Source organism: Aotus nancymaae, unplaced genomic scaffold, assembly GCF_030222135.1.
Source record: "Aotus nancymaae isolate 86718 unplaced genomic scaffold, 86718_ANA_hifiasm-v0.15.2.pri h1tg000057l, whole genome shotgun sequence".
NCBI lineage: Eukaryota > Metazoa > Chordata > Mammalia > Primates > Aotidae > Aotus > Aotus nancymaae.
The window spans coordinates 25,527,642-25,553,358 of NW_026988471.1; the positions used below are offsets into that span (position 1 = coordinate 25,527,642).

General features: G+C 50.8%; 1 protein-coding gene across 2 annotated transcripts in view; it reads right to left on the reverse strand.

The window, feature by feature from the left end:
* The window catches only part of OTOF (otoferlin), a 98,798-nt gene that overhangs the window by 31,218 nt on the left and 41,863 nt on the right, over positions 1-25,717 (reverse strand). Inside the window, exons 5-10 of one of the 2 annotated variants that reach the window (XM_064364267.1) lie at positions 24,090-24,271; positions 20,325-20,369; positions 13,024-13,097; positions 11,400-11,526; positions 10,538-10,592; positions 2,749-2,880 (exon numbers count right to left, since the gene is read on the reverse strand). In XM_064364267.1, coding sequence (XP_064220337.1) covers positions 2,749-2,880; positions 10,538-10,592; positions 11,400-11,526; positions 13,024-13,097; positions 20,325-20,369; positions 24,090-24,271 — 615 coding nt within the window. The remainder of the gene's footprint in view (positions 1-2,748; positions 2,881-10,537; positions 10,593-11,399; positions 11,527-13,023; positions 13,098-20,324; positions 20,370-24,089; positions 24,272-25,717) is intronic. The other variant, XM_021674401.2, reaches the window with a different exon arrangement.

Here is a 25,717-nt window from a genome sequence, read left to right on the forward strand (position 1 = left end):
CAGTTGGGAGCAATTTTAACCCCCGGGGGACATTTGGCAATGTCTGGAAACAGTCTTGGTTGCTGCAACTAAGGGGGGTTGCTTCTGGCACCTAGTGGGTAGAGGCCAGGAATGCTGCTTGCATCCTACATGGCACAGGACAATCCCAGCACAAAGAATTTATCCAGTCTGCGATATCCATAGTGCTGAGTTTGAGGAACTCTAGTTTAGAGGAAACAGAAACAAAATCAGAGCTGCTTGGGTTTGTGAAAAAGAACAAAAATATGATCAGAAACGCATTTCAGATCATCCGAAGATGCGCAGAATGAATCGCCTTAGAGGATACAAATAGGAAATTTAGAAGGATCCTAGGCTGAAATGAAGAGGGGATCTGCACAGGGCAGACACTGTGCCTCCTTCATCTCGGCAGCCCCCATGTTGCCCTGTGTGCCACTGCCTGGCGCGTGGCAGATGTTTAGTGGATGCTGTGTCTTCCTTTGGGTGAGTGCTACCGAACCCCTCCAAGTACATGCCTGGCTCTGAACAGATACAGCGATGCAGGAGACTGGGAGCCTCCAGCCCACCAGGAGGACAGAGACACCAAGGACCAACCTCAATTCCGGGACATTATTGCTGCAGAGAAAGTGGGGTGCTGACCTCTGACCCAGAGTAGGCAAAGCTGCTCAGTAGCAAGAACATTTGAGCTGGGCCCTGCCGGGTGAATAGGAGTTTTCTGCGGGAGCCAGAGTGGGGAGAGCAGCTCTGTGCCCTTGGGGAAGAGGAAGTAATTTTAATAAAACCCAAGGTGTGGGGACCTGTTGGAGGGAGATCCCTCAAGTCAGCAAACGTGGCTTCATTGCTATCAAGCAACCACGGGGACCTGTCTCCATGCCTGTCATGGGAACATAGATGCCTATCTAGGCGGAGGCTTGTCCAGCCAGGATGTGTCCTAACATAAGGCCAGAGATGTCAATCCTGAATGTCCTTGGGGCTGGGGAGGCCTGAGCAGGTTGTCCAGCTCTGGGGCCTGTGGGAAAGCAGCTGGGAGAGCAGAGTCGATTTGTGGTCACAGAGGAGAGTTCGGCCAGGCCCGGGCTGAAGGGCAGAGATGGGCCTGGGTTTTCTTCCTGCAGGTGCACAGCCCGAGGACTCCCAGAGCTGCCTGAGAAATGCTCTCCCCAACGCTACAGGGGGCACCTCAGCCCTCACCCACCTCAGAGGACGGGACTCGGCTGCCTTACTTGGGCCAGCCTGGCACCCCTCACTGCCTGGAGCCACCAGGAGAAACAGACTGGGGTACCCTCCAGGAAACGGATGGCAGGGATCAGGCCAGTGGCTTCTGGGCTAGTCTGATGTGTGCTCAGGCATAGGGAAAAGATCTGGGCATCCCTGTGAGAAAACATGTTAAATGGTTCATTTTCAAGGCATGGTAAGTCTAAGCACTAACAGCCAGCCTGTGGATGTAAGAAACAGCACGGCTCATGGACCTAGAAGGTCATGATAAGCGAACAGAATGTAGAGTAGAGGAGGGGTCGGCCCATACGAGGGAAGAAAGTTTCGTTATTGAGAAATTGAAACTTAAGCGGGGAAAGGGACCAGGGTATAACCTTACAAGGGGAATAATGAAATTTAGGAGACATCAGGGAAGATCATAACCCCATTGTACTCAACCAATGAGAAACTGGGGGAGGGACCTGCCTGCTCGGAGGTAAAGGAGCGGCTGTAGCGGCCCTGGGTGCACCTGCCCACCAGACACTTGACCTTGCAAGACCACCACTAAAAGTCTCACTTTTGCTGTTCTTTGTCCCTCTAAGTCCATTCTTTGGGTTCGGATGAGTAAGTGTTTTTCTCACATCCCTCCTTAGAGCTGATTATGATGAGGTCCCATTAGGAGCCCGAGAACGAAGGTGCCACATTTGTGATGGTGGCCAGAGCCCTGGGCTGGAAGCTGGGTGGGCAGTCTGGCCTCTGCTCCATCAGCAACACTCTCTGAGATTGTGGGCAAGCCCCTTCCATATGGAGGCCTCAGTATCCTCCTCTGTAAGATGGGGAGATTGAAATAGATGGCCTCTGAGGTCCCTCACCCTTGATGTGGCCTCAAATAGCTGGAAAGAATAGGAGTGGGTACTGGGTGCTTTCTCTCTCACACACCAAAGTCAAGGCCAGTGGTCTGGAGGGAAGCCCGCAGAGGTCCAGGCAACCATGAAGGAGCCGACTCAAGAGGGCAGAACCCCACCAGCCTGCCAAGGGCGAGCACCCAGAACTCGATGCTGGCACTGTGAGGTTGGACAAGGTCTGCCTTTGGAAGTCTCACTGTCCCCTGGTGAAAAAGGGAAATGATAGTGATAACTTGGGATGGTCCAGCTCAGAAGCATTTAGGAGTGTGCCTGGCAGTTAGAAAGTGCTTATTAATGGTGCCAATGCCTCCATGGGTTGGAATCAGGCAGCCCTGTCCCTGGGCTCAGGCCTGGAAAACAGTAGGGACCAGGCCTCTTGGGGGTAGGGTGGGTGGTTCTTTCACAGGCACTGTTAGGGGCTGCACGGAAGCACCCGGGTCGTGTGCACGTCAAAGACCTGTGCCAGCCTGGGCTCTAGACTTGGGGATTCAGAGGATGTGGCTCTGTGTGTCAGTGTGCTGGGGGCTGTAACAGGACAGGTCACACCTGCTGGTAGCCCTGTGTGCTCCCTGACTCCCAGCCACTCCTGTTTCTCCTGGGGCCCACCCTCTGCCACATTTAAGGAGGCCCCTTTCCCCACAGGGCCACTGACCTCGTTGTAATAGGGGCAGTTAGTGGACTCCTTCATGGAGGTGTATTTCTTGTCGTCGCCCACCTCCACGCACACCACGGGGTCCATGTTCAAGCCCACCAGCTGCCGGGCCTCGATCACCGTGATGCTGACCTGTGGGCAGGAGAAGGGGAGTCAGAAGGAAAGCTGCCTGAGTCTGGGAGCCTGGTCCCGCAGGCGTCCAGGGGCTGGGGCAGCAGGGCCAGAGGGAGGGCCCGGGAGCCAGCACTGGGCTCCTGAGCTCCACTCTGACCACTGCCTCTCATCTGCTGGGTGATCCTGGGCTCTTTCCCCTTCTAGGCCTCCGTGTCATCATATTAGAGGAGTGTGAGCTGGCTAACCTCTAAGTCAGCGTTCACTAGACTTAACTTGCTGGGGCAGGCATTAAAAACCTGGCATTAAAATGCCAGGCCTGGGCATTGCCCAGGCCACCTCCAGACCAATCCAGTCCAATCCCAGGGTATGCAGCCTAGGTATTTGTATTTGTATTTGTATTTGTGTGTGTATATATATATATATATATATATATTTTTTTTTTTTTTTTTTTTTGACAGAGTCTTTCTCTGTTGCCCAGACTGGAGTGCAGTGGCATGATCTTGCTTGGCTCACTGTAACCTCTGCTTCCTAGGTTCAAGTGATTCTTTTGCCTCAGCCTCCTGAGTAGCTGGGATTACAGGCCAGCACCACCACACCTGGATAAGTTTTGTATTTTTTATAGAGACGGGGTTTTGCTGTGTTGACCAGGCTGCTTTCAAACTCCTGGCCTCAAGTGATCTGTCTGCCTTGGCCTCGCAATGTGCTAGGATTATAGGTGTGAGCCACTGCACCCAGCCTGGCATCTATGTATATCTATCTATCTACCTATTGTACTTTAAGTTCTGGGGTACATGTGCAGAACATGCGGGTTTGTTAGGTAGGTATACACGTGCCATGGTGGTTGGCTGTACCCATCACCCCATCATCTACATTAAGCATTTCTCCTAATGCTATCCCTTCCCTAAGCCCCCACACCTGACAGGCCCTGGGGTGTGATATTCCCCTCCCTGAGTCCATGTGCTCTCACTGTTCAACTCCCACTTATGAGTGAGAACATGCGGTGTTTGGTTTTCTGTTCTTGTGTTAGTTTGCTGAGAATGATGGTTTCCAGCTTCATCCATGTCCCTGCAAAGGACATAAACTCATCTTTTTTTATGACTGCATAGTATTCCATGGTTTATATGTGCTACATTTTCTTTACCCTGTCTATCAACAACTACATGGAAACCGAACAATCTGCTCCTGAATGATTACTGGATAAATAACAAAATGAAGGTGGAAATAAAGATGTTCTTTGAAACCAATGAGCACAAAGACACAACATACCAGAGTCTCTGGGACACATTTAAAGCAATGTGTAGAGGGAAACTTAGAGCACTAAATGCCCAAAAGATAAGGCAGGAAAGATCTAAAACCGACACCCTAACGTCACAATTAAAAGAACTAGAGAGGAAAGAACAAACAAGTTCAATGGCATCTATATTTTTTAAAGCTCCCAGGTGATGCCAAGTGCCCCGCGTTCTTCCCCAGCATCGGCGGCTCTGCTTCAGAAAGAGCTGCCAAACCCACGCCTCAGGTTTAATGCTCGCAGGAACGAAGCTTTTAAAGTCTTCATTAACTTGCATTTAATTTCCTGCTCCAGGAATTCTCACGTAAGCCTGCAGGCCTCTGATACGTCTTTGTGTTTCTGGAATTTGGCCCCCTTTCCACATTCCTGCCTCTTCTCCTTTCGGTGAATTTCTTTGTTTGAGTGGCCAGTGTGGCTTTGCTGCCTGCCTGAGCCACCTTTTCCAGCCTGGTGATTGTATGTTGTGTGTGCTCTACTGTGTCCTTTAAGTGGGTTCCAGCTCCCTGGAATCTTACTTCTGTTCTGGGAAGCCATTTTTCAGTTGTTCTTTCATGCAACAAATGTTTCCTGGAAACCTGCTGGAGCCAGGCACAGGTGGGATTGCAACAAATTCATCCCTGTGGAGCTTACCACAAATGATTATTGGCTTTTTTTTTTTTTTTTTAACTCAGACTGAGTCTCGCTCTTTCACTTAGGCTGGAGTGCAGTGGCTTGATCTCGGCTCACTGCAGCCTCCACCTCCTGGGTTCAAGCAATTCTTCTGCCTCAGCCTCCTGAGTATCTGGGATTACAAGCGCATGTCACCATGCCCAGTTAAGTTTTGTATTTTTAGTAGAGTTGGGGTTTCACCATGTTGGCCAGGCTGGTCTTGAACTCCTGACCTTAGGTGATCTGCCCACCTTGGCCTCCCAAAGTGCTGGGATTATAGGCGTGAGCCACTTTGTCCAGCTAATTACTGGCTTTTCAAGCTAAAAAGATATAAGGAGGGACAGAGAGACAGAGAGAGAGCCAGAGCACTGGTAATTTTTGACGTCACTACTACTTTTCCTGATGCTCATTTTAAGTCATCAGGTGTCATTTTGAATTTGGAGGTGTCAGTTCCTGTCAGGGTGGCCATGGTAAAGATAGACAGAGGCATGGAACTGGGGTTGCTGGACTTGGCGTTGCTGGACTTGGCATTGAACCCCAGACCTGACATGTTGCGAGGTGTGAGAGCAAATGACTACATAGCCTTGTGTTTTTCAGCTACAAGCAGAGATACCAGCTACCCATAAGGTTGTATGAGGGTTAAATGGCATCATGCGTGTCAAAATGCATCCTAAACAGCAGAACGCCCTGTAAAACGTGAATGGTTCCAATAGAATCTCCCTTCAGCTAAGCAGCTGATCTCTCAAGTAGGTGAGGTTGTGCACGATGCTTAGAATTAGCTCATTTGCGCCTCTCAAACTTGTATTTTAACACAAAAGCCTTTCCCCAGCTAGGATGAGCGTGGACCTCAGTACATTCTCCTAATGAGACTCTGAGGGCTGCTCTTCATGCCTCTCATCTTGGAGATTTCATATTTTAGTTGTACTTTGATGCAACATCTAAGTACAACTTTACTCAAGGGAATTATCTTCCCTTTTCATGAAAAAGAATCACCACTAAAATGAGCATCCAGTGTCCATCAAAGTCTTAAAAATATTCCGAAGATGATGAAAAATCTGCACATCAGAAGTAATAATGTTAAGGAAATAGAAATTCCGATGATAATGAGAACATTGTCAGGAAATGGGACATTTACAAAGGAAGTGACGGTTGAGCTAGGGAGCAAACATTTCTATTTGGAACGAGAAATGTCAAAGGGACTGAAGTCAAAGCTTGGAATCTGGAGCTTCGAAGAAGTTCAATGTTCACCACTTCTTCGGGAGCTAAAAAGGAAATAGGACTAACTAACTTAGCTCTGAGAAGTTTACTGTGAAGAGAGCAAACAGACACTAGAAGTCCTCCTTTGCACAACAGTTTATAGAATTTTAACTTCCATGAACCTTTTTTTGCCAAAGACATTTTAAAGCCCCATGAATTTTTCCACAACAAACACTCCCACCAACAATAAAAAGAGGTTTTCTATAACTCAAGACTGGGAAGCAGACAGACATAGTTTTGGCACCTACGAAGGATAAGCCAGCGGAAAGTCATCTTCCCACTGCCAAGAGAGTGGTTGGTTTTTGTTTCGTTTCATTTTGTTTTTAGATAGAGTCTTGCTCTGTTGCCAAGCTGGAGTGCAATGGCGCGATCTTGACTCACTGAAACCTCCACCTCTTGGGTTCAAACAATTCTCCTGCCTCAGCCTCCTAAGTGGCTGGATGACAGGCACACACCATCATGCCCAGCTAGTTTTTTATATTTTTAGTAGAAACAGCGTTTCACCATGTTGGTCAGGCTGGTCTCAAACACCTGACTTCATGATCCACCCGCCTTGGCCTCCCAAAGTACTGGGATTACAGATGTGAGCCACTGCACCTGGCCCGGGTTTTTATGCTTTCCATCTTGAGGCCTGGCCATAATGACAGGTTACTTGTCCCTGTCCCCCTTTTCAGGACTCATATGTTTCTCCCTTCCTCCATGGAGCAGAGCCAGCGAAGGTGACAACCTGGACAGAAGCTCTGGCAGTAGAGGAAGGGGGTGGAGGGGGAGGTGGGCAGAGGCTTGAAGGAGCAACAAAGGGAAGAGAAGCTCCAGAGGGTGCTCGTTGCTGGTTGAGGGGCAGCCCCGAGGGGAAGCTGAGGGTGCTGGAGAAAGACCACCACACGCATGGTGTTGGGGGAAGGGAAATGCCATTCCTGCTGCCTCACACCTCACCTGGGGCTCTAGAAAGGGTAAATGATGCACTTGAAATTAAAAAAAAAAACAGCTGGTCATTCCCCAGGGTTCTAGGGGAGGGGCTTGGCCATCCTTCTCTCCAATCATCAGCAGAGAACACTATTTTTCCAGGGTGGAAGATGATGAGGCAAATGAGCCACAGCTGGGACCAACCAACCACCATCTCCTTTCAAGATAAAGGACATAATCCCCAGTGGCTTCATGAAAGTGATCACAAGGAACAATGCTGAATGGCAAATCTACACCCCTGTCCTGGGAAAACTCAAGAGTAATGATGCTTTGTGACCTGCTTCCCAGGGACTTGATCAAGCTTCAAGAACACCCGCTGGGAGCCAGAGATGTGAGTTGATGTGCCCTTTAGTACTGTCCTTCTGCAACACCCATTACCCCCTCCCCACTTTTCCAGGTGGCAGAGATGTGACATGACCAGATTTGCATTTGCAGAAGATTGCTCCAGGGGTGGTATATAGGTCGGAGTGGAGGAGGCAATATGAGGGCAGGGAGACCAGGTAGAAAGTGGGTATGAGCATGCGGTTGAGGCTGGGGACCTCAGGTCAGTGGCAGAGGCATGAAATGGAGGTGAAAACTGGAGGGATGTTGGGCGACAATGTATTAAGTCTGGTGGCAGGAAGAGAAGGTAATGAAGAGACTCAGGACCCTTGACCCACCAAGAACATCTCTGCCAAGCGCCAAGCATTGCTCACTCTGGTGGGGAAACTGCACATTCACAGGGAGGTGGCTGTGGTTTCTTGCCTTGGAGATGGCAATAATCAGGAAAGAGTTTACACGTGACATCCATTCTAAATGGAAGAAACAAGGGGGTGTGGGTACGCCACGGTCCTATTACCTCCAGGCTTCTTTCAATGCCATAACCTTTAGAATGGTTCTGAGCCCTCATGACCCTTCCCAGATCTGAGTTCAGCTAAGGCTCCCCTCCTCTCACCAACTAGGTGTCCTTCCTGAGGTTTTTTTTTTTTAAGATGGACTCTCGCTCTGTCACCTAGGCTGGAGTGCAGTGGCGCGATCTTGGCTCACTGCAAACTCCACCTCCTGGGCTCAAGCGATTCTTCTGCCTCAGCCTGCCAAGCAGCTGGGATTACAGGTGTGCGTCACCATGCCTGGCTAATTTTTGTATTTTTAGTAGAGATGGGGTTTCACCATATTGGCCAAGCTGGTCTCGAACTCCTGGCCTTAAGCAATCCACCTGTCTCGGCCTCCCAATGTGTTGGGGTTACAGGTGTGAGCCACTGTGCCCGGCCTGGTTTTATTGCTTTATACATCGGATTTATTGGAAGGGAAAATAATTTCACATTTGCATCCTCTAGCTCTCTCTCAAAGTGTATTAATGCTTGCAAGGTTAGTGGTGAATGAACTTGTCAGGAAATACTGTGCTACCAAGTTAAAGACAACAACCGTTTTGTTCAGTTCGGAAGATTTAAAAAGTCTTTGAAGGGGAAAATGTCTGGTTCAGTTAATAAAAGTCTCTGGTAGGAAGCAGTTTGAAAAGGTTTGGAAAACAAGCGCTAAGTAGCAAGATGAAGATGAACCAGGGACCCAAAGGGAGCAGCTGTCTAGAAGCCTTGATATAGAGAAGTCAATTGCTCTGATGGCTGTGGCCAGACACCCCTGGCCTTGAACCCTGACTCTAGCCTTGGCTAACTGTGGCAAGGACCTGGGACCAGCTCTTGACCTTCTTGGGGCATCACTTTCTTACCTCTAAAGTGCAGTAACACCTATATTTGGGTGTTTGAAAAATTACATTAACTTCGATGAAAACATATATAGCCCTAGCTCAGTGCCTAGAACAAACCTTCAGAAAATAAGTTTCATGAACAATAATGACTATTTTCAATGTGCCCTTACCTCTCAGGCCAGTGACATGATATCTGAGTTGGAGTCTTTGTCCTTTGGAATTTTCCTATTCTCAGGACACAGAGAAACAAAGCCCTGAGCCCAATCCCTTGGAAAAGCCCTCAGAAGTCTCAGGACACTCTATGTTTCCGTTTTGGCAGAGGGGAGGGGCCAGGATTCTCAAACCTCCAAGGAACCCAATGGCTTGAAATTGTTTAAAACCATAGGTCCATTTGACACTGCCTTAGGCTGCTTGTCAGGCACCTGGGAAGACAGTTGCTGAGTAGATGGAAACTAACTAAATCAAAGATGAAGAGAGATGAGGTATATTCTTGAGAAAACATGGCCAGATGTACCTTTGACATAGAAAAGTGCCATCTCATTCTTTCCGTCATCACCTGAGTGAGGGGAGGTGGGATTGTCCCTAAAGAAAAGTTGGTGCGCATGGGGTATGGGAAATAGGCATCAAAGATAAAGCTTTACCCTGGGAAATGGGGCTCACTCTGATTCTGGGGCCTGGTGCTGATAACCAGATGGAACACCCCCAGAACAGGAAGCGCAGTGGCAGCCAGGTGGGAAAGCCCTGTCCCCTCTGACTAGCCAGCATTCTCACTCAGTACTAGGAATGCCCAGCAGGCTTCTGATTTACAGCTGAGTCTTGTTAGCCTCCAAGGGAGGGTCTGGAGCAATGGAAGGTCCCTGGGCCCTTCCTGAGAGATGGTGTCCCAGCAGCCACCAGATGTGCTCATCACCTATACTGCTTGCACTGTTGGCCACATTCATAATCTTTTTTTTTTTTTTTCTTTTTAACTGAGACAGAGTCTTGCTCTGTCACCCAGGCTGGAGTACAGTGGCCCGATCTCGTCTCACTGCAAACTCCACCTCCTGGCTTCAACTGATTCTTCTGCCTCAGCCTCCTAGTGGCTGGGATTACAGGCACATGCCACCACGCCTGGCTAATTTTTGTATTTTTGGTAGAGATAGGAGTTCACTATGTTGGTCAGGCTGGTCTTGAACTCCTGACCTCATGATCTGCCTGCCTCAGCCTTCCAAAGTGCTGGGATTACAGGTGTGAGCCACCGTGCTTGACCCACATTCACAATCTTACAGCTGTCAACCTCACTTTGCCTCAGTCTTTTATATTTAGTCTTAGAAGCACACAAATAAAAAAGTTGTGTTAATCTCAGAAAATACAGAGAAGCAAAAAGAGGAAAAATATCACTCACATTCTCACTATCCAGAGATAACCAGAATTGACGTTACTTCCAGCAATAAAATAATAGAAAACAACAATTTAAACATCATACCAGGAAAACTGTCTTCAAAGGCTCTTATTTTAACTGTTTGAATACTTTTCTCTAGTTCTCTTTGGTCTCTTTATGGTTTTTCTAGGTGCTTCTTACTCTATGAAGTCCAGTGCTAAACATGAAATACTGGAAGGGCTTTGATCAGCATAAGCCGAGTTCTCAAGCTTCTCTTTGGGTTTGTATCTCTACTGATGATACTTCTAGGAATGCCTCCCAGGAACAAGCTTACTTTGGGAACTTGTATTCAGCATGTGGTTCTCTATGACCCCTGGATCCTTGCCTCAATATAGTGGATAATGCACATCCAGCTAGAACCCCCGACTAGAGCAGAGTCTGAAGGGCATGAGATCTCCCGGTGCCCACCTACCTGGTAATCCATGGGCCTCCCGGCACTTGGCTCCATTTTAATGTCTGGCTTAGATCTGAGGAAGAGAATGTACCATCAGCCCTGGTGTATGGGGACTGCTTATGGGGGCAGAGAACACTGACAGTGGTAAAACCTCGGAGAGGGCAGAGGGACAGAAGCACGGTCTTTAAACACTCAAGCACTGCCAAGAAGAGTGGGGATTAGTTGTCTTCAGAGGCCCCAACACAGAGAACTAATCAAAGGCAGAAGTAACAGGGAGACAGACAGACAGGGGGTCAACAGGTTCAAATACAGGGTGGGCAGCTATGTGGCTTCCCTGGGCTTGGAGGTATTCAAGGACCTGAGAACATGCCTGCAGCTGCTGTGCTTTGCTTTGTTTCTTTTTTTTTTTTTTTAAGAGTCTCACTCTGTTGCCCAGGCTCGAGTGCAATGGCACAGTGTCGGCTCACTGCAACCTCCGCCTCCCAGGGTCAAGCAATTCTCTTACCTCAGCTTCTTGGGTAGCTGGGATTACAGGCAGCCTCCACCATGCCTGGCTACTTTTTGTATTTTTTTTAGTAGAGACAGGGTTTTACAACGTTAGCCAGGCTGGTCTCAAACTCCTGACCTCATGATCTGCCTGCCTCGACCTCCCAAAGCGCTGGGATTACAGGCATGAGCCACCGTACCTGGCCCGTGCTCTGCTTTTGCAGGGAGAGAGGTGAGAGAGACACCCAAGGAAAAGCAGAAAAGGGCAAGGTTAGGTTAGGAAGAAGCCATCCATGGGCCCTGATTCTTCCCTACCCAAATTCCAAGCATGGTAAGCCAGGTTCTGCCTGACAGGGTGGGGGCAATGGGAGTTGCGGGGTTCCCATCCACTCACCGCTTGTTGGAGACATTAGTGGTGAGAGCTGTGACTGAGGCGAGAGACACCGAGTCGGGATCCAGTCCGTCCGCTAGCCGAATGGCCAGATGATCAAGGTCTTCCATCTCCAGCACCGCTGGTTCATCTGGGGAAGACGAAAGACTGGTTAGGTGGGCTGACTGATGGTGGGATAGTGACTGCTTCTCCTTTTACTCTTGCATACAGAAAGCTGAGAGTGAAATTCGAGGTTTACTTAGTTACTGCTGCTTAGACTGTTATGGCCTGAATATCTGCAGTGTTTTCTACCTGATCCCAATCTTTGATTTTAATGGATATTATGTCTGCTCTTGCCTTTTTATTTTAATTGAATGCTCTTTTATTGTATTCTATGGACTTAGGCACTGAATATCCTTGTGGAAGAAGGTAGGGAATAAAGAATCCGGACTTTTGCGCCTCTCAATAAATAACTACCATTTATTGGGTGGATGATCTGTTCCAGGCACAATGCCAGGACTTTACGTGAGTATCTCTAGTCCTTAGAGCCATGCCCTGTCAAGATGGGCATTATTCTCATGTCACTTTACGTGAGTATCTCTAGTCCTTAGAGCCATGCCCTGTCAAGATGGGCATTATTCTCATTATTCTCTAGTCCTTAGAGCCATGCCCTGTCAAGATGGGCATTATTCTCATTATTCTCAAGCCTTCTCGAAGGCTTAGGAAGTAACTTATCCATATCAAATAGCTGATGGAATTCAGAACCTAATGGGCTGTGTGTATTTGTCTAATGAGATGCAGACATGCAGATTCCGAAAAGCCACCCAAGGATGCTGGGTTTGGGCCTCTGTCAGCAGCTGTACTCTCTCCATTTAAGAATACGAAGGGCATGGCTGGAATTGGCATGGGGACAAGAGGGTGAGGGAGAGAGCCTGAGGTCCAGTGGGCCACAGAGGGGATGCTGGGGGAGGGCAGCTGGTAACCCCAATGGTGGGCCCACGATGGAGAAGATGGCCCACTCTCAGCTCCCCTGTCCGCTCCATTTCTCCCCTTGTCTTCCACCAGGCCTCCCTGCCTCCTCTACAGCAGCTGTCTTCCCCTCCCCACCCGCTGCCCATGAGGGCCCAGTGCCACCTGCCTCCAGCCTCCCAGGCCCAGCGCTGCCGCGCCCTCCAGCAGCCCCAGGGCCTCCTCTTAGGCCAGGCTGCAGCGCGGGCGAAAGCCAGGTCAGAGGCCTGCCGCCCACCCCGCACTCGTGGGACGCCAGTTTCCCCCCAGAAATAGGGAGTTGGCCAAACAACGTTTCTTGATTGATGTTCTCTGCTCTAATTAGAACTCTCTGGGCTTCTGTGTGAAGAAGAACCGACCCGGAGCAATGAGGGCGGGAGGAGCCTTGTAATCAGGCCCATCCGACAGAGGGCGCTGCCCATTTCCCTCCCTCGGCCCCAGGGCGTCCCCCTCCTAGAAGATCAAGCCCCTCTGGGCGGGGCCTGGCCCTTGGGCCAGCCAATGAGAGGCCAGGCCCCGCCCAGATGGCTCTAGACGACCACTCCCAGGAGGGCATTTTGGCAGCCGGGCAGGGGCTGGCAGGCGGCGGGAGGGCGCCACGAGGCGCGGGGCTGCGGGACTGGCGCGGCACCTGTCCTACCTGGTCTTTGGGGCTCCTCCTTGTGGGACCGGTTTTTGCCGAGCTTCATGGCGGAGAACACGCTCCTCCCGGCTCTGTGAGGGGGGCCGCCGGAATGAGGTGCAGGGAGACGGACGCATGGAGGAAAACACAGAAGAGCCAAACACGAGAGAACACATGAGAGAAGGGAGACGGACCCTGCCATCACCTACTAGTCACGAGATAGATCAGGGCCTGCCTTCCCAAATTGGGAGCCACGAGGGGGAATCAGGGCAGAGAGGGACCCCTCCATTTCCCCCTTTGCCATCCTTTCACACACGGAGGAGAGGGATGGGGTCCCCAGCAAGCAGGGAAGGTGGCCTTGAGTCGGAAAGAGCCGTTTTAACTGGAGCTCCTCTGGGTCTTGGACTTTTCAGCCTGATCCCAGCCCCTCAGTCTAGTCTTCTCAGAGCTCCAAGCCCTCCACGCTCATCCTCCCTGACCCTGTACCCTGTCTCAGCTGGTTAGAGAGAAAGCGGGAGGACCGGAGACAGAGCATCAGAACAGCGGGGCAGAGACCAGAGGGGACTCAGGGGCAGAGACTGAGGAGGAGATGGGAGATGCGGTTGAAATGAGCTGTTCAGTTCTCAGATGGCCCTGGTGCTCAAAGCCTGACTGGTCTTTCTCCAACCCCTCCGTGTTCTGGGATGCTCCTTAGTCCCCATGGAAAAGGGGGAGATGGGCCCTTTTCCATCTATCTTCGGTCCTGGCTTTTGCCCCTTCTACCTGTCTCCTCTCACTGCCGAATCTCCCTTTCCCCCAAACCCAGGAACTTATGGCAGGTTCCATAGTTCCTACCTCTTCCTCTGGCTTGCTGTGGCCTTGTGCCCCCAGGTGAAGGGCCTTGCAGTCGGGGGAGGGGGGCTGAAGAAAAGGGACAAGGGTCCTCACTGCCCTTCAGTGATGTCCCTGCAGCCGAGCCTGTGGTCCCTGGCACCAGGAGGCACCAGGAGGTACCTGGAGCAGGATCAGCAGGGGGTAACGTGCAGTATTCCATTACCCCATCCATATTGCATGAGTGGATACCTGACTCTCTCCACTTCCCATTCTCCCTCCTCCTGGGTGGGGCCCCATCATCCTGTAGGCCCAGGTGGGGCCAGGTGTGGGCTCCAAGCTGGAGCTCACTTACAGCAGAGTCCACCCTCTTTGGGTCACACATCTCCCTATGAAGGCTTCACTATGGTTTCTAAGACCCCAGATCCTTGTTCTATGCTGGGCAATGGGAGGCTGGGGAAAACTTTTCCGTCCTCAGGCAGATGGCCTATAAACCTCAAGCCCCTCTCCTCGGGATTGTGGAACCAATCTTATTCCCCAAATTGGCTCCACAATCCCGAGGCCTTTTCTTTAATGTTCATATGCAGGACAAAGGCACGTTCATATCCCAGTGAGGGAACAGTTGAGAATCACCCTTTTCTAGTGGCAGCAGCTCACAATCTAGGAAACATTAGCATGTTCTTGAATTCCTAAAAAGGAATGGAAGAAGGCTGATGTCTGCACTCTTCAGTAAGCATACTGTCTGCAATATGACAATGGGAAGAAAGGGAAAGAAAGAGGCTCTAAAATCAAAGCTGATGCCTTTGGAATTATTTTTAAAAGCTTCTTACATTCTGATAGGGGGAGATGAGTTACACACACAAACACACACACACACACACACACGCACGCACGAAATGGCCAAAAAGAGACTACATAGGGCCAAAGGCCTTTCCAGATGTCTGCAGATGTCTGCTCATTTCATCTTCCTGGCAATCCTCTGAGGGCCATATGCTTCTCCTCATTCAACCAATAAAAAGACTAAGGCTCAGAGAGGTGAAAATAATTGCAAGATCACTCAGTGAGTGGCAGAACTGGGACTGAAGCAGAAAGCTCCTGTGTTTCAGCAATATTTTCACTGCACCTTGGGTCCTTTGCCTCGATGCCGTAGGACTGCACTTTTCTGTGGGCACGAATTCCATCCCAACCTGACCATTTGGAATTTTAGCTAAAAGGCCCCAGGGCTGGCACCCATAGGTACAGGTATGGTCTGTGTGCCGGCATAGTTTACAGATCACGATGCTGTCATCTGTGGAGTCCCACAGACCATGCCCATGTTTATAAAGAAGGGACTCATTCAAAAAGAACCTGAGCATCCACACATTTGGGAAGGGACTGCTGTACATGTTAAATTACTGGTGACATAACATTGAACAGATCTGTGAACTCACCAGAAATAATTGTGTAGCGGTGGGGAAAGGACCATCCTGGCTGGCTTGCCCTGAAGTATCCTGTGGGATTTCTCCCCACCTGGTGGCCCCAAGGGCAGGGGTGCTGGCTGTCCTGATGCCTGCCACAGGCCCAGCCTCAGAAGTGTGGTTTCTGTGGGTCCTCACTCCACCCCACCTCCCCACGGGTCGCTTCCTGCCTCAGTACTTGGGATTCCTTTATTCCCAGCCTTGCTGCTCACCTATGCCTCTCTTGAATTACCCAGGAGTCTCCTGCAAGGTTCAGTGTTTAATTTTGTACCATTACTTCTTGGCCATTCCTGGACTGTGTCATGCTTAGAGTCCCCAGCCCTTCCCCATGTGTGACCTACATAGCGCCTTTGCCATTGCAGCCTGCTCCAGCCACAGACTTCCCTCTCCCTTGCCCTTTCCCCACTTTCCCAGAGAGCAAGTGCTCTGAGCTGGCAGGTCAGAAGCAGGCCTTGCCTGGAGAAGCCAGCTGCTAGCCCCCTGGAATGGGATCTGGCCCTGCTGTCTGAGGCCCAGGGGCAGTGCAAAGCAGCAGGAAATGAATGGTGGCTTTCAGAGGCTGGTCCCATGGACTCGCCCAGGTGAAAAAGGACCAGAGGCATCCCTGGGGCACTTATGGCCCTTCAATTTGAAAGTGGCTTTATTCCTTAAAACAAACAGATTTGGAAGTAATGATTGAGGCTTTAAAAAACTATACTTATCCTGGCCGGGTATTGTGGCTCAGGCCTGTGATCCCAGCGCTTTGGGAGGTAGAGGCAGGTGGATCACGAGGTCAGGAGTTTGAGGCCAGCCTGGCCAACATGGAAAAACCCCATCTCTACTAAAAATACAAAATTAGCCAGGCATGGTGGTGCACACCTGTAGTCCCAATTACTTGGGAGGCTGAGGCAGGAGAATCACTTGAACCCGGGAGGTGGAGGTTGAAGTGAGCCAAGATCGCACCACTGCACTCCAGCCTGGGCAACAGAGCAAGGCTCTGTCTCAAACACACACACACACACACACACACACACACACACACACACACACACACTATACTAGTCCAAACATCTCTACTATACCTTGAAGCAATTCAAAGGAGAAATCTCCCCTTCCCAACACTGCATGATTTTAGTCGTCTGAAGTGGTAGCACTGGTAGTGCTCCCGTGTACCTGGCAACATCTCAAAAGGATATTGTGTTTGTCTCTTTATTAAAAATGCAGAAATGTGTAGTGAAGGATGTAATTTCCAGAATTCTTACTACAGGCTCTCTCTGTACCTCTGAGTCTCCTAGACTTGCTCTTCAATTAATCTGAATTGTGATCAGTAGAGCATAATGTCATCACTGCCACCAGCCTTTGTAATTTTCTGGTCAGTGACACATCAGAGGTTCACTGCGGAAAAAGCCCTTTCTGCCTGACTGCAGCACTAGTTCCCAGAAAGCAGTATGCCTGCTTCTCTTGGCAAGCTGTAAAGGAGATTTTTGAAATAAAATGTCAACTTAATCAGGGAATTTTGAAGATTACCTACTTGTCTGAAAGACTTAGATTTCAAAAAGTGTAATTTGCTGATTAGGTTTCTGTTGTCCTGGACTTTTTGGTTTTCAAAATAAAATTCTGTGTTTGGTCTAGTTGAGTTCCACAATTACCAAAAATAGGATATGGTGAGAAACAGACAAAGAAAACAAGCCAATAATCAACTCAGTGAAAACTCACTTTGCAACCAAACGGCTCCTTATTCTTGGGCACATTAAAACTTGAGAAGAAAGAGCCCAGGGGGAGGCCAGTGCCTCAGGACCCCCTGAGGATTTAGAATCCATCTGAGTTTCCTGTTGCCACATTCACCATGGTCAGAATGAAATACACCTACAGTCTAGACTGGTATTTCTCTCTAGAGAAAAAACGCTAAAATTAGTTCACTTATTGTAAACTCTTCATTTATAAATCTGATGATTTCTCTGCTCATTTTATGGCCCAGATTTAGAAGTATGTTGCCTGGCTGTGTGGCAAACACAGGGTCCTAGAAAGAGCTTAGTATTTAGAATGACTTGGGAACATTCACCAAACTAAATTTAGTGACCCGAGTGTTTCATTAATTCAGGTCTCTGGATTATTCTGAAGCTTAATACAGAGCCCTGACCATAAATGAACGGTAGGTGGAGTCCATTCACTGCCCAGGGCTTCTGCCCATGACTGGCTTCAGCTGAAACTACTAGACTCATTAGCTTAGACCTCAGGTCATCAATCAGGATGAAGACTCCTATCTATGAGAAACAGGGTCTGTGGTCCTTCTTTGCATTGCTCAAACAGCCCAGTTTTCAAAACCTGGGAGCATGTCATCCAAGCACCCCTTAATGGGTTTATTTTTTAAAATGTTCCATGCCCCAAGCACAGGGAATTTCATAATTTCAGTCTTAACAGGTATCTTTGAAAATGTGTTGAATTTCAGTTAGTTTTTGAATGGCTTCCTACAGGAGGGCAGGATAGGTTGACCTTTTATACGGGAACCCCCCGTCCCCAAACTGGCCCCTTTGCATACGTGCCTATGTCATACTAGAAAGGTTGGGAGACCCCCACGCACTTAACCTGACCCCAGGACTGTCAGGGAAGCTGGCTCTTCAGTTCTTGCTGGTGGCCCAGCCCTTTGCAAGGCTCAAGTAAGCAGCAGCATGGAAGACGCTGGGGTGATTTCCTATCTCCTCAAACCAGCCTATCCCAGAATGTCACACACTATGAGTTCTTTCACGGGTTGAATCTTGTTCCTCTACTGTAACTTCAATCTATTTCCATTTATCTCTTCTCAAGAGTGGAGATATTCGATACAAAGCAACTTTGCCACACATTAACATTGCAGAGATTGAAATCTGTCCCCACGGTTCAGTCCTCCAGGCTAAAGAGTTTAAAAATTTGTTCAATCTCTCCCTTTTTTTTTTTTTTTGAGATGGAGTCTCACTCTGTCACCAGGGCTGGAATGCAGTGGCGTGATCTCAGCTCACTGCAACCTCTGCCTCCCGAGTTCAAGTGATTCTCCTGCCTCAGCCTCCTGAGTAGCTGGGATTACAGGCACCCGCCACTATGCCGAGCTAATTTTTTTTGTTGTAGTATTTTCAGTAGAGACGGAGTTTCACCATGTTGGCCAGGATGGTCTCAAACTCCTGACATTGTGATTCACACACCTTGGACTTTCAAAGTGCTGGGATTATGGGTGTGAGCCACTGCACCCGGCCTAAATTTGTTGAATCTCTTCTTAGAAATCCAATTTTCCTATTCTTTCAATAATCCTATTGCTCTACACATTAAAATAATAATAATAATACATGCCAGTTTACTTTATCTCATGTGCTAATTAGAGATGGCAAGAAATTAGGACACAGACGGGCTAGGGAACCAGCATTTTTGTGGACCTACTAAGTGCTGGCACTGTGAGGCACCTCTTGCTCCAACGGTAGCCAGTCAAAGGGATCAGGCCAGTCTGTGTCCCTGTGGGTCTGGCTTGGGACAGACTGGGGAGCTGGGCATCAAGAAGAGCCTTAGAGCATCGCCAATCTCAGGCAGAGAACCTGGGGCTGGACAGGCTGCTCGTATCTCATTCATATGCCCTTTACATCTAAGCATCTGTGGAGAAACCTGAACCCTGGAGGACTCCCTAAGGGGATCCCCAGCTCAGCATTCCCCATCATCTCCACTTGTCCTGGATTCAGTTCCCTGGCCCTGTCTGAGCCTTGACACATGCTCTGCCTGAGGCTTCTTTCCTTACTGGGAACCTGGAAAGCGCCTCGATCCTTCAGGTCTCTGGGCTGGAGCTCCTTCTACACAGCGCCATTTCCTCCATCACTACAGAATTTATGCTGCATCATCATTGCTTTTGCTTGTGCAAAACAAACGTGAGTTAGGACTCATACTTTTTTTGAAGCAATGAATGAGGCTGTGAGTTCCGCAGGATCTTAATGCAAGCAGATACCCCAAGGCCACGCCAGTGTTGATCAGTTCAGACCCCTAAACACACAATCCTGATATTCCCATGATATCCTCAGATGAGCTAATTTTTGATGTATTGAGGCCACAGTATTGAGCAAATCTCTTAACATCTCTGGGGCTCAGATTCCTTATCTGGAAAATAAAAAAGACCACATTCCTGGATTTTCAGCTCTCATTGGTGTTTAGAAAATTAGATTAAACTTAGGGTACAGTTAAGTGCTCTAAACTTCCTGGGTCTATGGTGAGCTCCAGGTTAGAAATCAGGTTCTCTGTGTTCTGGTTCCAGCTCGGCCCCGTTCTGAGACTCAGATCTGTCATCTGTAAGAGCAGGCATTGAGGAGGCCTCCTCCAGTGTGGTCAGCCTTGGCTACCCTGCCCTTGTGAGACCCCGTGATGCTAGAGTCCTCCAGATGTCAGTGTGCTTCTAGGGGTGCCTACCAGACCCATTCACAACGCCCAGCCTTCGAATCTTTCCAGGTCCTTGTGACCAGCCCCTCCCATCTACAGTCCCCTTCTCCTGAGAGCACCCTGATCTCATTTCCCTAGGAAGCCTTTTGGGGAGATGAAGATAGAGAGGGCTGCCTGAATGTTCGCCTCTCCTTAGCTTCCTGGGGGTCTCCAGCTTCGCCCACGACCTGCAGCCACAACAATACCCAGAGCTCCGCCTCCTTAGGCCTCCAACTGCCTGGCTCTGCCTTGACCTTGTTGTAGGAGGGCTCCCTTAGGTCCTCATGCCCCTCTCCCCTTTGCCTTTAGCTGTCCCCTCCCTCACAGGGAAGCCTGAAGGCCACAGGATGGGGGCTGAACAGTGGAGGAGGAACAAAACACTGACAGGAAGACGGTCACCCCCAAGAGCCCAAAGTGGACACCAGATGGCCTGGCTACCTCCTGCCCCCACCCTTACCCCTCTCGTCCCTCATCCCTGTGGCCAGGTGAAAAGACCTCCCTGGCCCTGCATTCCCCATACCAGCTCCGCCGGGACAACCCACTCCTGAGCCTCTCAGCCGAGCCCGCCCCACCCTCCACAGCCTGTGGGGAGGAGGCCTCTGCCCCCACAGAGATGATGCCCCATCTGCCCTGGCCTGGGACACCTACTTGTGTTCGCCATCTCTGCCTCCCTTGGTCTTCTCTCTGCCTTTGCTGAGTAGGGGGAAGAAATGAGGAGACAAGGGGACACATGTGAGGGGCTGTGGACCAGAGACGCTGGCCTCAGCCCTGGCCCCACAGACCTGGACTCTTGCCAGGGGACTCCTTGTCCTGCTGACCTCTCCCCCAACAGCTGCTCACGGTAGCAAGCCTAGGTCTGCAGGATAGGGGTCCCAGGGCTGTGGACTCTGCCATGGGGGAGAGGGGAGGGGCCCACGGTGCTGGGCCTGGGCCACTGTCTCAGCCTCAAGCTCTGGTATCTCAGGGCACCCTGGCCCCGCAGACCTGGACTCTCACCAGGGGACTCCTTGTCCTGCTGACCTCTCCCCCAACAGCTGCTCAAGGTAGCAAGCCTAGGTCTGCAGGATAGGGGTCCCAGGGCTGTGGACTCTGCCGTGGGGGAGAGGGGAGGGGCCCACGGTGCTGGGCCTGGGCCACTGTCTCAGCCCCAAGCTCTGGTATCTCAGGGCACCAGGCTAAGGTCTGAAGATTCCACCGTGTGGGTTGCAGCTTCCTCAGGGAACACCGGGTTAGATGAGCTTGGCCACCCTGCTCCTCTGCCCATCGGCTCCCCTGTTCCCCTCCAATGGGGTGGGAACTCCCAGGCTCTGGGGGCTTCTAGGGGAACAGTGGGCTAAGCCTGTTTTGCAAGGCTGAGATGGGGCTGGGGGTGCTGCTGTGGAGGGCGCACTGGTGGGTGGGGAAGTTTTGGGGGTGTAGGTGGGGCAGTGAGAGAGCTACGACTCCAGGACTCAGAGCAGGGGAAAACGGTGCTCCTGTCTCACTTTAGGGAGGCTTCCAGAAAACTTTTCAGGAATGTTCTCTCAATGCTTTCCCAATGCCTTGACAATGAAGATGAAGACAAGAAAATGAGTAACAATTAGCAAATGATTCCTCTCCTCACACCCTGTTCTGGCACAGAGCCTGCCCAGGTAGGCTTGACTCCATGCCCTGATGGCTCAAGACCTGAAGTCCTAGATGCAGCGCAGCGGCAGTCCAGCGCTGGCCGGCTAACCCTTACATTAGCAAGCAGGTCAGTCTGTAATTCAAAGGCATTAATATCAGCCAGGCCTCTGGCTGCCGAAATTGGCTGAGACCTGAGATTACTGAGCAGAGAACAGCTCCCGGCAGAGGAGGACTGTGTCTCAAGCACAACATCCCAGCGCAGCTGGCTGTGCCAGCTCCTCTGAGCTGCTTTGGGAGCTGCTGCAACTCTGGGGCTCAGCCTGGAGAAGGGGGGCAGCAGAGGACTTTCGAGCTCTCTAGGGGCTGTGGGAACTGATTAAAAACACTCTTGGTGTGAGGCTGCATGTTGTGTACTGACCCTACATGCACACGCTTCTCCGTGCCCACCCTGTGCCCCTCTGTCTCAGAGCCCTACCATGCACAGTGCCCCACTGCCCTCTGGCCCCAGGATAGGAGGAAGGTACCTGGCTTCTGCAGGTGTCCACTGGAATGGAAGAATGATCAATAAGGAAAATGAGAAAAGTGGCTCCTGCCCCAAACTCCTCCTGGATGACACCCAGCAGAGAAGACACCAGCAGAAGAGGTTTTGGGCAGCAGAGGAGGGTGAGGGTCATGGAGGGCAGGAGAGCCAGGTCAGGTAGAGAAAATGAAGAGGAGAGGGTGGCAGAATACAGGGACTCAAGAGGAAAGGCTCAGGTGTCTAAAGTTTAGCTGCAAGACTAAAGCTGGGTTTCCTTCTTTGTCATTTCTAAGATATGACTCCTAGAGACAGCATCAGCAGCAGAGCCCAGAATCCAGTGGCGCATGCCCTCCCTGGTGTCACGCAATGCATGTGAGTCTGTGCAAACGCATGGGCACTTGTGTGCACACGCGTGTGCATGTGAGTGTGGGCAGGGCCGAAGTCTCTTTCTCTCCAGAGTCTAGGGCAGGCATACGCTGCCTTGCAAGGGTCTGGAACACCGATTTTGTGCTGCTGAGAGTGGGATGCCTATGCGGTTAGGGATTCATTCTGTCTCTGCAACACTGGGAGCCTGGGGATGCAAGGGGAACACGGAGTAATTGAGTCTCCTACCCCTGCCCCGGGCAGTAAGGCTCCTGTGTGGGCGGCTTCTGCAGAGCCCGTGGTATAGGGTAGGGTGCAAGAGCTGAGAAGGTGCTTGGACAGCGCCTGAGCCAGAAGGTCAGGTGCTGCTCAGCACAGAAGCTGACATCAGGGTAACATGGAGTCAGTGAAGAGGAAGGAAGTGAGCATTGGCCGAGCACCTGCCTCATGCCAGGCACAGGGGTGGGGGCTCACAGGTGCACCTCACTCAATCCTGACACTCCTGTGAGGCATCCTGACAGATGGAATGGGGGCTCCCAATAGCCTTTGCATTGCTGCTCTACAAGAAACCTGTTTGTCTGTCACCAGCCTGGACAAGGGCAGCCCTCAGCACCTCCATTGCCACCTGTTCCTCCGTGATTCCTCTGGCTCTCCCAACAGCAGGGCGGGCGGGGGTTCATTGCTGTGTCCCCCATTTTACAGTTGAGGAGAGAGGTTTTGTGACTTATCAAGGGTCACATGACTAGTAAGAGGCAGAGCTGGGACTCAGGCCTGGGTCTTCTGCTGAGGAGCCAGGAGTCTGAGGGGACGGGCTCCAAGCTGGTGCGGGGCTGCCCCATGCCGGCGGCTGGCCTGGAGTAGACAGCCCCGCCATATTTGTGGCAGGCCTGGTCACTTTGACCTTGTTACTATTCCTCATCTGGCTCCCAGGGCTTCTGAAGCTTGTGTATGTGCACACATATGCACGTGTGCATGAGGGGTGCCTAAGAGGGTGGGAACTCATTCAAGTGCAAAGGAGAAAACATATTTGTCTCATAAAAGTATTTCAATTCAATTACACTAATTTAGAACCTATGCTTTCTTCAGCGGAGGGACTGAGTAAACTTTACTTGGAAAGGAAAGCGTGGAAGGAGCTTACAGGGTATGTTTCCAATGGCATGGAGGGTCCCTTCTCAAAACACACCCTGGTCCTTTAGATGCACCCTTGACTTACTGGCATTTAACACGTACTTCCCAGTGACCTAGGAACCCATGGACATTGTCTTACCAGGCTAGCCCAGATTAGAGTCCCCTTGGACTCTAATAGTAATACAACTGTGTTTTCTGTTTTGTAAAAATAGTGCACGTGGAATGAGCTGGCCTGGACCCGGCCTCCTGTGGTCTGTGGGTGGCAGGACACTTGCAGGGCGTGATCCTGGACTCTGGGGGTTCCCGGGCGCACTCTCTTCTCAAGAGGAAGAAAGGCCAGGGCCCAGCCAGGATCGCTGGCTTCACTCTGGCAGGAAGAGCTGCCCTCTCTTGGGCCTTCTTACTGGGCCAGAGTGCAGGTCAGGCTGCTGGCACCTGGTGGACATTGCTGGGTCTTGAACCAGAGAGGCCAGGGCCCCTCCCATCCCCATCTTCCCTTCTCTGAGAAAGGCAGGAGATGTAGCCCCATCCCTGTGTTAGAGCCCCACCTCCCTCAGGGCTGTGGGGGAGACCTTGGCCTTGGACTTGCAGCTGCTCCCTGCCCAGTGAGCTCAGGGGTAGACGGCTGGGTGGCGGGCTGCAGAAACATCTTCCCACCTCTTGGATGTCTCTCCAGAAGCTCAGCCCTGTACTCTGAGCCCAGCCAGGCCTAGAGAGGCCTGCCAGGGGGACCAGGCCCCAGGCCTCTTCCCTGTGTCTTGGGGGCATCGGGCAGCCAGAAGGGCCCTGCCTGTTACCTCCGGAAGCTCTTCTCTCCGGGGGGCCGGGAGCTGGGCCGGGAGCCTGGAAGCAGTCCATCCGTCTCTTGGCTGTCCTTTTCTTCCTCTTGAAGAGACTCATCTCCCAGGAAGTCCCCATCATCCCAGGAGCCCACTGTGCCATCAGTGCCCTGGTACCGGACTTCCATGCAGAGGCTGGTCTGAAGGGAGAGAGGCGGTGGTGAGCAGCTGGGATGGCGACAGCAATCCTCACCCTGTCTATGTGACTGCTTGGTGGTGTTTTGCAGTGCTTCCACACCCTTACCTCACTGGAGGAGGTCAGGATGGTATGATCCCTCTACCCCATTTTGCTAATGAGAAAACAGAGGCTCGGCCAGGCATGGTGGCTCACCTCTGTAATCCCAGCACTTTGGGAAGCCGAGGCAGGTAGATCACGAGGTCAGGAGTTTGAGACCAGCTTGGCCAACATGGTGAAACCCCATCTCTACTAAAAATATGAAAAAATTAGCCGGGCATGGTGGCAGATGCCTGTAATCCCAGCTACTTGGGAGGCTGAGGCAGGAGAATCACTTGATCCTGGGAGATGGAGGTTGCAGTGAGCCAAGACTGCACCACTGCACTCCAGCCTGGGCAATAGAACAAGACTCTGTCTAAAAAAAAAAAAAAGAAAAGAAAAGAAAAAAGAAAAAACAGAGGCTCTGAAAGGCTGACCCGGTCAGCTTACTGGGATCTGGCTCCAGGTCCCGTGGTCCGTGGCTCCACTCCTCCCTGGTGCTCAAGGTGGAGGGGCCTGGCCTGCCCGGGACAACTGAGCCTGGACTCACCCCCTGAGTCCACTGTATACATAACCCAGAGTGCCATTCGGCATTCCCATGATCAGGTCACCTCCTCTCCTCAGAACAAGGGCTGCCTGCGGGCATGAGGCATCGCCAGCCAGAAATTGGCTTGTTGGAAATGCGTCAGAATGAGCTGAAAGCGGCCTCCAGGAGAAGAGCCCTGGCCAGGCTCACACCCACACTTCCTACCCTGGAAAGTGAGAGAATCTTGGAGCTGCCCTAGGGTTTTCCTCTGGGAGAAAGTAAAGGACCTGTGGGAAGCAGAAAAGTTCTTTTTTGAAGTTTCCTTTCTTGTTAAAGAATAAGTGTGCTAATAACTTTGTTAAGCCCTATCCTATGTAGCTGTTAGACATGCCATGCGTACAGGCACGTAGTACATTCTATGTCCTTGTACTTTAATCAAGGCATCTGTTCTGGACGTGCTCACAGGCATGACCCAGCTCCCCATTACTTTTACCTGTTTAGAAAAGTTTTAAGTTATTAGTTTAGATTGTGAGGTCTGGCTCCAGCCAACGGAGATCAGACACAGCAGTAAGGTCGACCCCAAATGCATAAGGGATAAATTTGTCTGTTTTCCTTTGTTCATTGTACTTTTGTGGCAAGATGGCTAGCAAGAGCACCCTTCCTGCAGTCCAGGAAGTAAAAATTGCGTCGCTACAAGATCATTTGTCTCAGTGCTAATTTTTCTTTGTGGTACTGAGCATCTATTTCCAACAGCACCCAGCCAGAGCTCGGGCTTAGCAATGGAGAATCATGACTGGGCTTCCTGCTCTGTGTCCTGGGGCCATTACTCTCTTGCAGCTCTAGTTT